We start from the raw sequence: 15,889 nt of genomic DNA, 5'->3' as shown, positions 1-15,889 counted from the left end.
TTTATTCTCTTGTGCAGGATAGGCATTCCGAGGTACTTGCCAAGATCTCAAACACGTCATATACCACTTTTCTCACTAATCACCCTCCCCATATCACGACTGACATTATTGGAAAAGAAGATTTGTGATTTCTCCAAACTCACTTTATGGCCTGACGCTACAGAAAAGGTCTCCAAAACTTCTTGAATTATTCTTATTTGAGCTATAGACGCTTCTGCAAAAAGAATAAGGTCGTCTGCGAAGCAAAGGTGCGAGAGTTTTGGCCCTCCCCTTGAAAGACTGATCGGTTTCCATTTTTTCAGCTCAATGGATTGATCAATTTGATGACAAAGACGTTCAAGGCATAACACAAAGAGATACGGCGACAAGGGATCCCCCTGTCGTAGTCCACGAGATAGTTTAAAAGAAGCAGTTTTTCTCCATTCAAGAGTATACTCATCGAGGGACCTGTAACACATCTCATAATCCAGTCTATCCACTGCTTCAGGAACCTCGCAGCCTGAAGGGTATCCTCAAGAAAATTCCATCTTATTCTATCGTAAGCTTTCTCAAGATCCAACTTGAGCAACATCCAGCCTTTCTCTCCCTTCTTGCGTCGCATCGAATGGACTGCTTCTTGGAGGATAACAATATTGTATGTGCTCAATCTCCCTGGGATGAAGCTAGACTGGGCTGGTCCTATTAACAAAGGCATCACACTCTTCAACCCTAACACCATGGCCTTTGTAATAGTCTTGAACAAAACATTACACAGGCTGATTGGTTGAAACTGCTTAATGGACTCCGGTTTCTGAACCTTGGCAATCAACACCACAAGAGCATCGTTCATATGGTCAGGCAACTCTCCAGACTCAAAAAACTGCATCACAAAACGAACCACAGACTCACCAACTACATCCCAACACTCCTGGTAAAACACATGTTGGAATCCATCCAGCCCTGGTGCTTTATACTTCCCCATACTTCGCACTGAACTTTCAACCTCTAATGTTGTAAAAGGTTTGCGAAACTGTAAGGTCTCCCTTTCTGATAGGTGTGCAAAACCCTCAGCTGGCAACTTCGCAACAACCTGGTCCACATCCTCCATCGAATACAGGCGCTTATAGTATGCAATAGCCAACTCCTCAATCTCCCTAGGATCAGAAACCCATCTACCATCGTATCCTTTCAGCATTTTGATATGGTTTCGTCGTCTACGGATTATTGTAGAGGTGTGAAAGTATCGTGTGTTCCTATCACCAAGTGCAATAAACTTCTCCCGTGATTTTTGGAACCACAACAACTCTTCCTGTTCTAAAATCATATCAAACTCCTTGGATAACACTACCTCCCTCTCCAAGAGATCATCCGTCTGATGCATCTCCAACTGGTTCTAAAGTTCTGTTAGTTCCTCCATAACTTTCTCCTTTCTCCTCTGGACATCCCCAAAGACATCCCTGTTCCAGCGTTTCAGCTTATTCCGTAAGATAACTAATGCCTCCGGAGTTGACAGGTCATTGTTCGAGGAAGCAGCCAGTAGCTCCCTAAAACTATCATGAGTTAGCCAAGCCGTCTCGAACCGGAATGGCCGTCTATGTGGGTCTCTTTTAATCTCCGGGCATAACTGAAGGTATAATGGGGCATGATCAGAGGAAAGCAAAGGTAAGTGAGTTACCGTGGTTTCCTGCCATCTCAACCGTGTATTCGCACAACATAAAACACGATCCAGTCTTTTCGCTACATAGGTTCTTCTCTCACGTCCTCTTTTCCAGGTAAATTTGGCTCCCTTGAACCCATATCAATCAATGAAAGAGCATTAATCCATTCCCCGAACTCCACTGAATCTGCAGAGAAACAGCCACTACCACCAGATCGCTCTTCCAAATGGACAATCATATTAAAATCCCCCCCAATGATGATCGGTTCTGTAATCTGCTGCATAGTGTCACTAAGCTCCTCCCATAGATCACTCCACCGACTAACAGAAGGAGCAGCATATACCACAAACAAATGCATCTTTTCTGCATCCTTTGTGATCATAGCATAAATTAACTAATTCGACGTTTGTAAAATCTCAACATCCCCCACATCTGACCTCCATAACAACTAGATCCCTCCACTCTGTCCAACCGCATCCACCCTTATCGAATTATAAAATCCCAATCTTTGGCATATTCACTGCGCTCGATCGCCCCTAGAATGTGTTTCAAATAGAGCTAACACATCAGTTTTATGTTTCTTCAACATATAACGAATAGACCTTCGGAAATTGTTTATTAGCCCCACGACAATTCCAGAATATGCAATTCATTCTGATTATACAATGCAACAAACGAATTACCGGGGCGAGCTGTTAAGCCTTATGCTCTCCCACCATCTCCTTCGGCGGTTCACCAATCGCAGCCAGCTCCATACACCGCTGTTGTTCTTCCAACCCCGCCGAGTCAATCGATCCCCCTTCATCAACTCGCGGCGATCCAGACTCCGCAATCCCCATCTCCATCTGACCATTCCCATCAAACCAACCTCCGTCCCGACCAACACCAATCCTCTCCACTCGTAGTCGTTTTCCGGATTCAGATCTTTCCACCTCCCCTCTTGTTGGACCAAAGACAAGTCCCCTCATGGCCTGTTTACTTTGGGCTTGGGCTTCAGCCCATTAGCTGCACCCCCACTTCTCTTTTCTCTTGGGCTTTCCCGTACGGCCCCTTTACCTTTCCAAATGGATCCATTTCCTTGCTTTCCTATAACTTGAGTCCCACTCTTTCCTTCCACCACATTATTCAAAAAAAAAATGTTTTTCTTATTTGCTTCCAAAAAAAACGCTACCCCGTCAATCTTGGAAGATCTCAATCTTCTCCCAAACTACCAAACTTATTCGAAACCGAGATATTCTCGGGATCATTAATGATCGCGATCTCCTTCAGATTCTTTCCCGATCCTCCTTGTGATCCTCCGGCAGTGAAGGGAACAGCTGTAGACGGTGGCCCCGATCTCCCACTCGACCGTCGGACAGTCGTAAAACCTTCTGCCTCTTGGTCCACCACTGGAGGGCTCTCTCTTGTCACACAAGGAACCACCGCAACTGGCTTCTCTACAATTCTCCAGGGACAAGTGTGAACAGCATGACCAATAACTCCACAAAGCGAACAGATGTTCGTGAGACCCTCGTAAGACACAAAATACCTATCTCCATTAATCATAATAGTGCCCTTCAGCGGCTTGTGGAGATTTACTTCCACACATAATCGAGCAAACCTTCCTCTTTCAAAGTTCAAAGTCGATAAATCGACTTTCACTAGTTTCCCCAGCCCCTTTGCTATCACCGTCAGAATCGCTTGATGGTAAAAGTTAAAAGGGATATTTGACACCCTAACCCACACTGGAGTAGTAACGATATCATCCACCAAAGGATCAAACTTAGGATCCCATGCTTGCACCATCAAGTGACTCCCAAACGCCCTCCATGGCCCTCCGGTAAGTGCTGCAAGGTATTCCTCCTCCAACTCAAACCGGACCATGAAATATTGCCGAGACAGATCCATGAAATACATTGAACCTTTCAATTTCCACAACTCCCGTAACTTCTTTGTCACCACCGGAATGGAGATGTGCCTTCCTAACACCCTCACGACAAGACACCTCTTCCATAATCCATTCATCGCCTCCAAGACCTCTGTTCCAATAGTGAGAACTGGTTCACCATCCTCTCCTGCCGGAAACTCTAAACGAACCCTCTCCTCCACAAACGCATCCTCAAGTAACTCCTCCGTTCTCAACCGGCCACCAGTATTCCCCCCTACAACCTTCTGCGCCCATGACTGCTGAACGTCCGGTGGATCCCCCGGCGGAACCCCCAGCGGCCGATCCCGATCTCCTACATCCATCATCGTAACCTCCTCATCACCCAAAACCCTAGTCATCATTCTTTTTCTCTGAAATTTATTAGTATTGTTCTACAAGCATTAAATAACACCACACCCTTACAAATAGTTATGTTTGCCAATTATTGTCTTATGTAGGTTATTATTACAGCTGGTTACGAAGCTAAGAGATTTACATTCATGGGTTTCATGGGAACTGTGAGATATATGCTATAGTGAGCCATGTTGATTCGCACAACAAGGAAACACATAAAAAGCAAGGGATGCTTGAAGAGTGGTGATGTTGGTTTTTGTTGTTGTTTGTCTTTCGCACTTCTATTCAGGGCCATACGTAACAATCACAATACTGATTTTGTTAAGCTTTTTGTAATTGCAGCTTAACACATTGATTTGTGCTAATACGTTCGCGGACTCCACTTGTATTTGAAAAATTCGTATTACAAGAAAACAGTGGGAACCCAATTGCGACTGGAAAGGTGATTATAGTCTCTGAATCTTTTAGCCTTAAGTCTGAAGGATAAATTAAGAACAAACACTTCAATTGGATTCAACTTTTCTGAAGATTCTACCATCTTCAAATCCATGTCTTGTTCCACTTTCAAGAGAGCTTCAATTTTCTCGTTGAGCAGCGAGTGTTTTTTTTTTGCAATTTGATAGGTTGAGAATCCCCTTGGCATTCATGAGAAAGAAAGTGGAGAAGAAGCAAAGTGGCTAAAGAGAGTTAAGTGTGGAAAAGACTCTTTAGGAAGAAGGTTTCTATTATCCAATACTTTGTCGTTTTAATTTTGGAAGATGTATTTAAATGGAACCTACTATTTAGGGTTTCCTTATCTTACTACATTGATATCTTAATCAAGCATAGTTTCTCTTATCTGCCTCCTTCTACCTTATCTCATCTTAATCTGGGTATTGTTCTTATTATCTCTTATTTCTCCTCTATTATCTCTTCTTTATCTCTCTTATCGGGATATGCTCTATGCTTATCATTTGGTGCTTCATCATTGTAGAGAAATAGCGGCCACTCCAGATCCACGCCAGAACACACCATAACTCGAGTCACGCGTGGTGCCTGATACACCACAACCAGCTGAAACAGTGGAGCAGAGAGAAGCTCGTCATGACAGAGAGATGGCTATGATGCGCGAATCGATCCAAAATCTGAATGCCATGATGCAGACGATGATATTTGGGGACAACCGCAGCTCTACGCCGCCGTTGTTCACGACCCCCACCACAGGGGTTCTTTCTCAGACTTCGGGGACTGCTTCGGGAAGCTGTGAACCGATACGAACCGAGAGGGTTTTACCTCTCGAGACGAAGCGACCGAACGATGGGTTGTTACCGCTTCCAGCAGTGGCCTCATGAACCGACGGGTTACTTCCAGCTCCTCAGCCCTTGCAACGAATGGAGAGTCTCCTGACGACGCAGACGGTGGCTCAACGGTTCGAATACCCACACAATTGGGTTGCTGAACCACAGAAAAGGGTCGATCTACCGCTGTTTGAAGGTCAGAATCCTGACGATTGGCTTTTCCGGATGAAGAAAGGGTTTTCCATGAACCAAACACCTGAGTATGAAAAGATTGATGAAGCGGTTGCTTGTCTGACTGGTTCGGGGATCACTTGGTGGAGAAAATCTCAGGAACGGTTGTGTATTACTACTTGGAAGGACTTCCGGGACAAGTTCAAGGAACGGTTCAAACCTAGTAGGGGTTGTTCGGCTTTGGATCGGTTTGGCTTTCACGATACTCATCCACTGAACCTTTCATGAGTATCGTGAAAGGTTCGAGGAGTTTTCAGTGGAGTTACCACAAATCACTTATGATGTGTTGGAGTCCGCCTTCTTGTAGGGATTGAAGAAGAGCTTGTGGGATCCGGTGCTTCGTAGTCGACCAGTGGACATGAATGCCATGTTCGATATGGCTCGCATGGTGGAGTTTCAGGAGAGCGAAAACTCGGGGTACCAACCGTGTTCACAGGCAAGACATGTTGGCAACACCTCTTATACACCACAAGGATAGTCGTCGAGAAAACCGTTTGAGGTAAGTAAGCCGGTGAGTAAAACTAATACAGGCAGTGGTTTTAACCCTTGCAGACATTGTGGAGAGAGATGGTTCAGTGGACATCGATGCAGGCAACAACAGTTGAAATGCCTGGAGGTTGACGAAGGAGAGGATACACCTGAGCTTGTGATGGAGGTCCAGAATGCGGTGCATAACCAGGAGGAGCTTGGGGATGAACCTGAGATGGTGACGGAGATAATTGGGTCGATGCGTATGCTGGGAACGATCAATGGTAAACAGGAGTTGGGGTTGAAGGTTTTGGAAAATAAAAGTTTTGGTGTGCGAATTGCTGGGGGTCAGATCGTCAGAGGTAGAGGCAAGTGTTCTGGTTTGGTGTTGGACATTCAGGAGGTTGTCATCATCGAAGACTTCCTGCTGTTTGACTTGGGCCACACTGACATCATATTGGGATACTCTTGGTTAACCACTCTTGGTGATACCAGAACAAACTGGAGATTGCAACGACTTGGTTGGCAGATTGGAGCCTTATGGGTCATCATCGTAGGTGATCCTTCCTTGAGCAAGGCACAAGTTTCGATTAACTCCATGGATAGGATGGTTCGTAGAAAAGGAGTGGCATACATGTTGGAGCTAACTTCGTTGTTTGAGAAGACGCAGCAACAACAAACAGTGGAGTTGCCAGAGGTTCAAAGGGTACTTGAGCGGTATTCGGTGTTTGAAATGCCTCAAGGGCTTCCTCCAGTCCGTAACAGTGAACACACAACTACTCTCAAGGAGGGAGCAGGACCAGTCAATTTACGACCCTACCGCTACTCCTTTGTGCAGAAAAACGAGATAGAGAAGCTCATTCAGGAGATGTTGGCAGCTCATATCATCAAGCCAAGTGTGAGTCCTTATTCGAGCCCTGTTTTGTTGGTTAAGAAGAAAGATGGAGGATGGAGGTTTTGTGTAGACTATCGGGCATTAAAAACGGTAACAGTCCTTGACCGCTACCCTATTTCGGGGATTGAAGAGCTTCTGGATGAGTTTAATGGAGCCGTATTTTTCTCCAAGCTGGATCTAAAATCAGGTTATCATCAAATCCGAGTTAGGAGAGACGATGTGGAGAAAACTGCCTTCATAATGCATCAGGGACACTATGAGTTCTTGGTTATGCCCTTTGGGCTCACCAATGCTCCATCAACATTCCAAAATGTCATGAACGATCTGTTCAGGCCTTACCTACGACGGTTTGTGCTAGTGTTCTTCGATGACATACTAGTATACAGCCCAAGTGTGGAGTCGCATTTGCAACTAGTTCTCAAACTCTTGCAGCAAAATCAGTTTTATGCCAACAAGAAGAAATGCTCATTTGGCCAAACCAAAGTCTCGTACTTAGGGCATGTGATTTTGCGGGATGGAGTTGCAGCAGACCCTAAGAACATTGTTACGATGGTGGATTGGCATGAGCCAAGGTCTGTAACAGAGTTGAGGGGATTCCTCGGGTTGACAGGATACTACCGCCGGTTTGTTAAGAACTATGGTCAAATTGCTTGACCCCTGACTGACTTGCTGAAGAAGAATAGCTTTGTGTGGACACCAGTAGCAACATAAGCCTTTCGAGCTTTAAAGCAGGCAGTAACGAGTTTTCCTGTATTGGTGTTGCCGAACTTTAGTAAGGAGTTTACTATTGAAACTAATGCTTCCGGGGCTGGAATTGGAGCTGTTCTATCTCAAGACTGGCGACCAGTAGCATTTATCAGCCAAGCCTTCTCCTCACAGGGGCGTATTAAGTCGGTTTACGAGAGAGAGTTGCTGGTGATCGTTAAGGCAGTGACAAAGTGGAAACATTACCTCATAGGGGAGGAGTTTGTCATCAAGACAGATCAGAAGAGCTTAAGACACCTCTTAGATCAGAAGGCGATTTCAACGGTTCAACAGAGGTGGGCAGCCAAACTGATTGGTCTAAACTACAAAATAGAATATAAACCGAGGGTGCAAAACAGGGTGGCAAACGCTCTCTCTAGGCGACCTCTGACAGAAACCTTGTTCCAACTGACACTGGTGGCTCCTTTGACGATTGATCTGAAGGAGTTGAAGGAACAGGTTTCCAAGGATATGGAACTGGGAGAAATACTCAAGGAGCTGAAACGAGGGGAAAAGGTGAAGGGTGGTTACAGTCTGGAGAAGGAGATGTTATTGAAGGAAGGACGACTGGTAGTACCCTGCAGATCTCTTTTTATTCCACGGCTCTTAGAGCAGTTTCATTCAAGTGTTACTGGGGAACATGAAGGAGCGTTTAAGACTTACAAGCGTCTTATCCAGGAGATTTACTGGAGAGGAATGCAGAAAGATGTCGTGGAGTTCATTGTCAAATGTCAGGTGAGTCAGGAGAACAAGTACTCCACTCTATCTCCCGCGGGATTGCTGGCTCCCCTGACCATTCCAAAACAGATTTGGACTGACATAAGTCTAGATTTTGTCGAAGGATTGCCTAAGTCAAAGGGATTCAACGTCATATTGGTAGTAGTGGATCGGCTTTCCAAGTATGCACACTTCATCGGTCTTAAGCATCCATTCACCGCTGCTTAGAAACCTTATTGCGGTGCTATACGAGCAGGAGACCTACCTCGTGGGCACAATGGCTACCTTGGGCGAAATATTGGTATAATACCTCTTACCATTCTTCTATCAGGAACACGCCTTTCTTTGCTGTTTATGGCAGGGAACCACCAAAGTTGCTACGATACGGGGATGTTCCGACCCAAAATGCTCATGTGGAGGAGTTGTTGAAGGATCGAGATAGCCTGCTAGTCGAGTTGAGGGAAAATTTGGAGTTGACACAACTGAAGATGCAGAAGGAAGCAAATAAACAACGCCGGAACGTGCAGTTTCAGATTGGAGATTGGGTCTATCTCAAGTTTAGACCTTATCGCCAACATTCACTGGTCCGTAGAAGAAATGAGAAGCTGGCTCAACGTTACTTTGGCCCTTATCAGATTGTGGAATAGGTGGGGAGAGTTGCTTACAGACTGTCAGATTCACTCTACATTTCATGTGTCTCAGTTGAAGGGCGCAGTTCCAAACACTCACACAGCTCGAGAGATCCCTCCCATCCTCACACCTTCGCTGGAATGGGCTACAGAACCTGAGACCCTCAAGGATATTCGCAAAAGCACTGATGAGAAGGAGATTACTGAGGTTTTGGTGAAGTGGAAGGGATTACCGGAGTCAGAATCTACGTGGGAGCCTTTGTCCTTGATCGTGCAACAGTTTCCAGATTTTAACCTTGAGGACAAGGTTAGTTCACTTCGAGAGAGTATTGATAGGTTGAGAATCCCCTTGGCATTCATGAGAAAGAAAGTGAGGACAAGTGGAAGAAAAGCAAGGAAGTGGGAGAAGAAGCAAAGTGGCTAAAGAGAGTTAAGTGTGGAAAAGACTCTTTAGGAAGTGAAATGTTTCTATTATCTAATACTTTGTCGTTTTAATTTTGGAAGATGTATTTAAATGGAACCTACTGTTTAGGGTTTCCTTATCTTACTACATTGATATCTTAATCAAGCATAATTTCTCTTATCTGCTTTCTTCTACCTTATCTCATCTTAATCTGGTTACTGTTCTTATTATCTCTTATTTCTCCTCTATTATCTCTTCTTTATCTCTTATCACTCGGGATAGGCTCTGTGCTTATCACAATTGAAGCTCATGATCATCAAAAATCTTAAGGTTTTCCATTTTTTTGTTGTTTTCTTGAATGTGTTGGCGGGATAATTTTCTGAAAGCTCTATGTTAAATAAGGAAATGGACTTTTCTAGTTGGCATTGTGGCTCTTACTCATATGTCATATGTTGTTGACTTGTTGGTACTTTCATATGGTGACGCCTTTTAAGATTTTTGTTGGCTGATGGCATAAGACTTAAACTAGCAATAAGCCGATAACTCCGTCACGAAACTGAAGAAATGTTTGGGGGATCGATAACAGAAGAATTTAAGATATTTTTTTTATTCAGATAATAATAAGGAAAAAAGATGGCTAATTACATGAAGTATTGGAGAATGCATGGTCACACATGCCAAGTATAATATTGTATCATCAACTACACGAAGTATATGTATTGCATGGCCACATGCATGAACTATATGACGTTATGTGGTTAACACCATAGACATACAATCCGGTACACCGGTCGAATGATTCCGGCAAAGACCGACATTGATTCCGGCGTTGACCAACATTGACAAAAAAAAATTGTATTTTAATATTTTCTATTAAAAAACAAAATAATAAATTATTATATTAAATTATATATGGGTTTTCATGATTAGAAAACACATTCTATTCAATATCTAATTATTTCTATATCTCTAATGTATTCATTCTTATAATTAGTTACTTTTATTTTTGAAGCTAAACTAATAGTTAAATAAAATTATTAATAATTATTTTCAAGAAATATATATATATATATATAACATATGTAATTATTAATGATTATATATATATAAATCTCTGATCATCATATTATTTAAAATTTTAAATACTACAAGAATCAATAAAATCAAATTCAACTATTTTCATTAGAAAATAATATGCAAAAGATTTGAGTATATGACTCTTTACTTTAAAATTTGCATGGTAAAGAGTATACAAAATTTTAGATACTCTTTGGTATAAAAAAAATTTACATACTCCTAATAACATGTAAACAATAACAAAAAAATTAACACTATTTACTTTTAATAGATAAAATATAATGATACATAATTATTTTCAATATATAATATAAGGACATTTGCAAAAATCTAAGATATTTAGATATTGAATAGAATGTTTTCTAATCATGAAAGTTCATAAATAATTTAATATAGTAATTTATTATTTTATTTTTTCATAGAAAAAAATTAAAATACAATTTTTTTTGGTCAATGTTGGTCAACGCCGGAGTCAACGTCGGTCTTAGCCGGAATTATTCGACCGGTGTACCGGATTGTATGTCTATGGTGTTGACCACATAACGTCATATACTTCATGCATGTGGTCATGCAATACATATACTTCGTGTAGTTGAGGATACAATATTATACTTGGCATGTGTGACTATGCATTCTCCAATACTTCGTGTAGTTAGCCATCTTCTTTCCTAATAATAATGAAGAAACTGAAAGATAAAGAGAGCAAGAGCACTACTAGAGAAGGTAGTTCTCTCCAACAAGACAATGCCGATAGAATCTAAACCTAATTCTTATATAATAGACTCTTTGCTAAATATCACATACATAGACATCTCCTAAAACACAACAAAGGAAATAATATAACCCTATAGCATCAAATAGAAATATTAATAATCATTGGTATATGACGTTTCTCTATTACTAGAATCACGTTTCTCTATCAGAAACACCTCTGAGGATTCAGCAGCCTCGGGGATTCATGCCTTGGAGAAAAATGGGAAGTTTCAGGTTTTGGTCTAAGGAACGAAACAGAGGATGATGAAGGGTTTGATGAAACTGTTAATTTTGAGAGATTTAGAGATGAAAAGGATAGTGTTAGCTAGTGTCATTAATTAAAGAAGTTGTTGAAAGTAGTGACAATCTTAACAGAATCATGAGACATTGTTTTCTAAAGGTAAATAGAGTAGTAGTGTGAGTGCTGTTGATTGAGAAGAGAACCACCAAGTTTCAAGTTAAAAGCTTAATTGAAACATTTCGTTTCAAGGAACTGCACAAAAATGAAACATTTTCATTCTCCAACCACACCAATTTTGAAAACATTAATTATCTCAATCTGTTTGGTAGTTAAATATTAACCGAGAATCATAACTCAAAAATCAGTCGAATATTAATTTCGTGAATTCCAATACACTCCATGTAACATAATATTCATCTTATAAATTTACGATATTTCCCTAAATCTTATGTTATAATGTGGAAGAGCACCTATTCACGTGAAATTTTATCCTTAGGTTATACGTATACGTATATCCTTCTCCTTGTACTTGGTTTTATGAGATTGATCAAGTATTTTGACAAAAAAAAAAAAAAAAAAAGGTTATACGTATATGGGATGTTATATAGTACACCCACGAAAGCTAAATTCCAATTGATAGTAGAGAGAGTACTCAGAGGACTCTCCGGAAACAGAATTGCAATAGCCTTCTAATCAGGATCTTGTACTGGATTATCGTGAAACTTAGCAATAAAAGCTGTGGCCCTCCTATCAATACAAGGCTCAGCAATCCAAGAACATCCATCATCGTCGGTGGTCATGATTCTTGGTCTAACATTGCTCACGCTCTCTTCGTTCCAATTGTCTCTTTCCTTTGAACAACGCAAAAACAATGATTTGATAGCCGAAAAAGATGATGAAGACTTCTTCCTCCCGTGACCTCCCATTAATTTTCACGTTTATTGTTGGGTAGGGGGAGAAAAGAGAGTTAGTAAGTTTAGGGTTTAGAGAGAGGGGAGGAGTAGCTATGATATTGTGATTTGAACAAACTCTTAGATACTGGTAATATAGTAGTATGTTTTAGACATATCCTAATAATTAACTAATACAAGAGAATAATTGTACTTAGACTAGTGTATTAGTTAATGAATCAAAAAATTGGGTTTATAAAATAGCGTGATGTCTAGAGAAAATGTATCGGAATTACGGAATGTTTAAAGAGAGATCAGAGAAAACCATCATCTTTACACACTTTTAGTAGGGATACATGCATATGAAATAAAACTCAATTCTATATGGTACATACAAATAACATTAGGAATTTAGGATTTATCACCTTATTAATACAACACTAAACTTACACATGATTTTAATTAATTGTCTAAATTATTTATATAAACACGAGAGCAGCACAAATAATTTGAGAGAACTTTAGTTTTTTTTTATTAAACAAGTTCGGCCGTGAAATATTATCCCTGTTGCCATGTACAGAACACTCTTTGTGAACACATAAAACTTCCACCACGTATCAACTATATTTTAATATTTATATGTTAATTATTAGTTGATTCTTCCATTTTAAGCACTTCCGTCTTTTTTAGGTGCATATAGTATCTTTTTATCTTCTCACATGGCTAATAAAATTCTGCCACCTAGATTTTTACATATTTTAATATATAATTTTTTAATCTAAAAAACAAAGACATCGTGTAAAAGAAACTGAACAAAAAAAAATCTGTTAAAAAACTAAATCCATATTTTTACTTCCACTAACCCACTTACTAATTGAGAACCATGGCCCCATGTTTTTTTTTTCCAACCAAACATTAATAAATTAAAAGAGAACTCCACGATTAGTTGCCTAAACAGAAGGATAAGAGTTTACAAAAGAAGATTCAGAGATTAAACATTTTGAAAACCGAGCCAGATAATCCGCCCTAGCATTGATGTCTCGTGGGATCCTGACTAGGGTGAAGGAAGGGTAAGAAGATCGGAGTAATGCAAAATCCTCCAGCAAATTCGAAAAAGCGGACTAATCGTCCGGCGTCTGCACCATCGCAACTAACTCAGTATAGTCCGTCTCAAAAACCTGACAAACAACTCCCGCGGCCAGTAAAGAATCCATGCCCCATGTTTCTTTTCTATTTAGTCTTTAAATTTTGTTCGTACAATTATATTTTAATTCGTGGTACACTGCAAAACTATATTTTTACCAAAAATATTAAATTTACAGTTATAATTATTAGTTAACTTATTTAGATTATTTAGTGTTTAAGATTGTATTTATATAGTTATATTTGATTGTTAATTCTAAGATTTAACCGTGGTATACCGCACGACAATTTGTATTTTACATTATCATAATTTAATTATTTTAAATATGTATATTATTTCAATATTGATGGTGTTAAAAAATAATAAAATGATGATTTATCTTTGTTGTGGCACCAAATTAATAATATTTAAAATTTATATTAATATCGACCCAAACTTTCCCGCCATATAACCTCGTTTCTTAAACATATTAGTCCTATTTATAATGATTCTGAACCATTATCTAAAATTTTCTGTCTAATATTTCGTTTCGTTATTATAAATTTTTAGTGGGTGTTTATTTATCAAAACATCTATATATACATTTTTGAAGTAGATTTTGGGTTTTACCCTTTTATTTGTACTTATTTACAAAATAAATCCCTAAACCTTTTTTCAAAAATAGCATTACGTCAGATTTTATTTCCTAAATATTTTACATTCCATTTCAACAAAAAAAATCATTATAGAAACAGAAACTATTATATATTTAACCAAACGTTCTATTGTGTTTTGAAGATATTTTATCTCTAAATCTTTTGCAAACGAAAAAAACAACAATTTGAGTCCCATTTTGTTTTCCAAAACCTGTGACATTTGATTCTTAAATATTATAATTAAGATATATAAACTTAATAAAAATTTAAAATATTACGAATATGTAAAATTAAAAAAGTTTAAAATACTATATAAAATGGTTATACAGTAGATGAGTTATAAAAAGGACATGTTGAAATTAATAAAATATTATTAAATTTGTGCTAATACGGGTTAAATCCTTATTTTATTATTTATCAACACTACGAATATTAGAGTATTTGATACATAAAATCATTTGATTTAACTAAGATTATGTAAAATAATTAAATCATTAGGAAAAATGTGAATTAATCACAGCGTATAAATTACTTACTATATATTTAGATCCCTTATTTTTGTTATAATAATTAAAAATTAAAATATAATCTCAAAGACTAAACAAAACAAACTAAATATAACCAAAAAAAGGTCATGAAGTGTATTACGGCAAAAATTAATATAAACATTTAGTTATTCCTTTATTTACAAAACATCTAATATTTTACAAACAAATACAATAGAAATATATATATAATAATAAAAATTATGTACCGTGGATTAAAATCTATTTCTCTACTAATATACATATCGAACAAAATGTGTAGGGTACTAATGCTTCGTGGATAAAAAAACTATAATATGTGAAGTGACCTTAGTGCAGTGACATGAGGTAAGTCTAATTGAAGAAGGCACCATCACACCAGAGATCGAGTCCTGCTTCCTACGAATGCAGGAATTTGGCTTGGCTAAAGGGCCGGCTTATTGTGGCCCAATGGTTGAAAAAAAAAAAGCTATAATATAAAATAGCTTAACAAAAGGCTATTGAGATACGACTATATTTTAACCTGCGGTACACCGCGTGAATATAATTTTATTATTATTTATATTTTATATTATCTTTATTTGTTAAATATTGGATCTTTTCAAAATAGAGGAATAACTAAATTTCCTGACCGTTTGTGGGCCTAAATGTTTATATTAATTTTTTAACACATAATATACTTCATGACCATTTGTTTGTTATATCAAGTTTTTTGTTTAGTGTTTAAGATTCTATTTTGATTTTTAATTATTATAACAAAAAATAAGGGATCTAAGTACATCGTAAGTCATTTATACGCTATGATTAAGTCACAGTTTTTTTTTTGATAGCTCAGAAGTGATCCTAAAGGCTTCTTAGGCCCAAAGACTAATCTCCTAGGGCCGGGGGAAACCATGTTAAATTTTGAACCTGTGGCCAATGCTACGCTATGATTAAGTCACATTTTCCTAATGATATAATTATTTTACACAATCTTAGTTAAATTAACTTAATTTTTATATGTCAAATATTCTGATATTAATAGTGTTGACAAATAATAAAATGAGGATATAACCCGTGTTAGCACAGATTTAATGATATTTTATTAATTCCAACATGTCTCTCTTTATAACCCATCTACTATATAACCATAGAATATAGTATTTTAATATTTTTTAATTTTACATATTCGTAATATTTTAAAATTTTATTAAGTTTATATATATTAATTATAATATTTAAATAAATGTGAATCGAAGTTCTTCTTATGTTAAAAATAAAATCTCACAGGTTTTAGAAAATAAAATAGAAATCAAATAGTTGTTTTCTTTGTTTGCAAAAGATTCAGAGATAGAATATTTTCAATACATAATAGAAGGTGCGAT

General features: G+C 38.3%; 1 protein-coding gene and 1 pseudogene across 1 annotated transcript; both read right to left on the bottom strand.

The window, feature by feature from the left end:
• Positions 1–298: 298 nt before the first annotated feature.
• Positions 299–3,902, bottom strand: LOC147924673 (uncharacterized; annotated as a pseudogene).
• Positions 3,903–11,682: 7,780 nt separating this feature from the next.
• On the bottom strand, positions 11,683–12,331 carry LOC109130031 (uncharacterized). The gene has a single exon (XM_019239220.2). It carries the CDS (start codon positions 12,256–12,258, stop codon positions 12,022–12,024), a length of 237 nt encoding a protein of 78 aa, XP_019094765.1. The 5' UTR covers positions 12,259–12,331; the 3' UTR covers positions 11,683–12,021.
• Between the last annotated feature and the right edge of the window lie 3,558 nt (positions 12,332–15,889).

Source organism: Camelina sativa, chromosome 17 (assembly GCF_030686135.1).
Source record: "Camelina sativa cultivar CO46 ecotype springtype chromosome 17, ASM3068613v1".
Lineage (NCBI taxonomy): Eukaryota > Viridiplantae > Streptophyta > Magnoliopsida > Brassicales > Brassicaceae > Camelina > Camelina sativa.
Note: the sequence above shows the minus strand (reverse complement) of the source record. Positions and strands in the feature narration are given on the sequence as shown.

Coding starts and splice junctions, on each gene's coding strand:
- LOC109130031 (XM_019239220.2), bottom strand. CDS start 12,258: ATGGGAGGTCACGGGAGGAAGAAGTCTTCATCATCTTTTTCGGCTATC.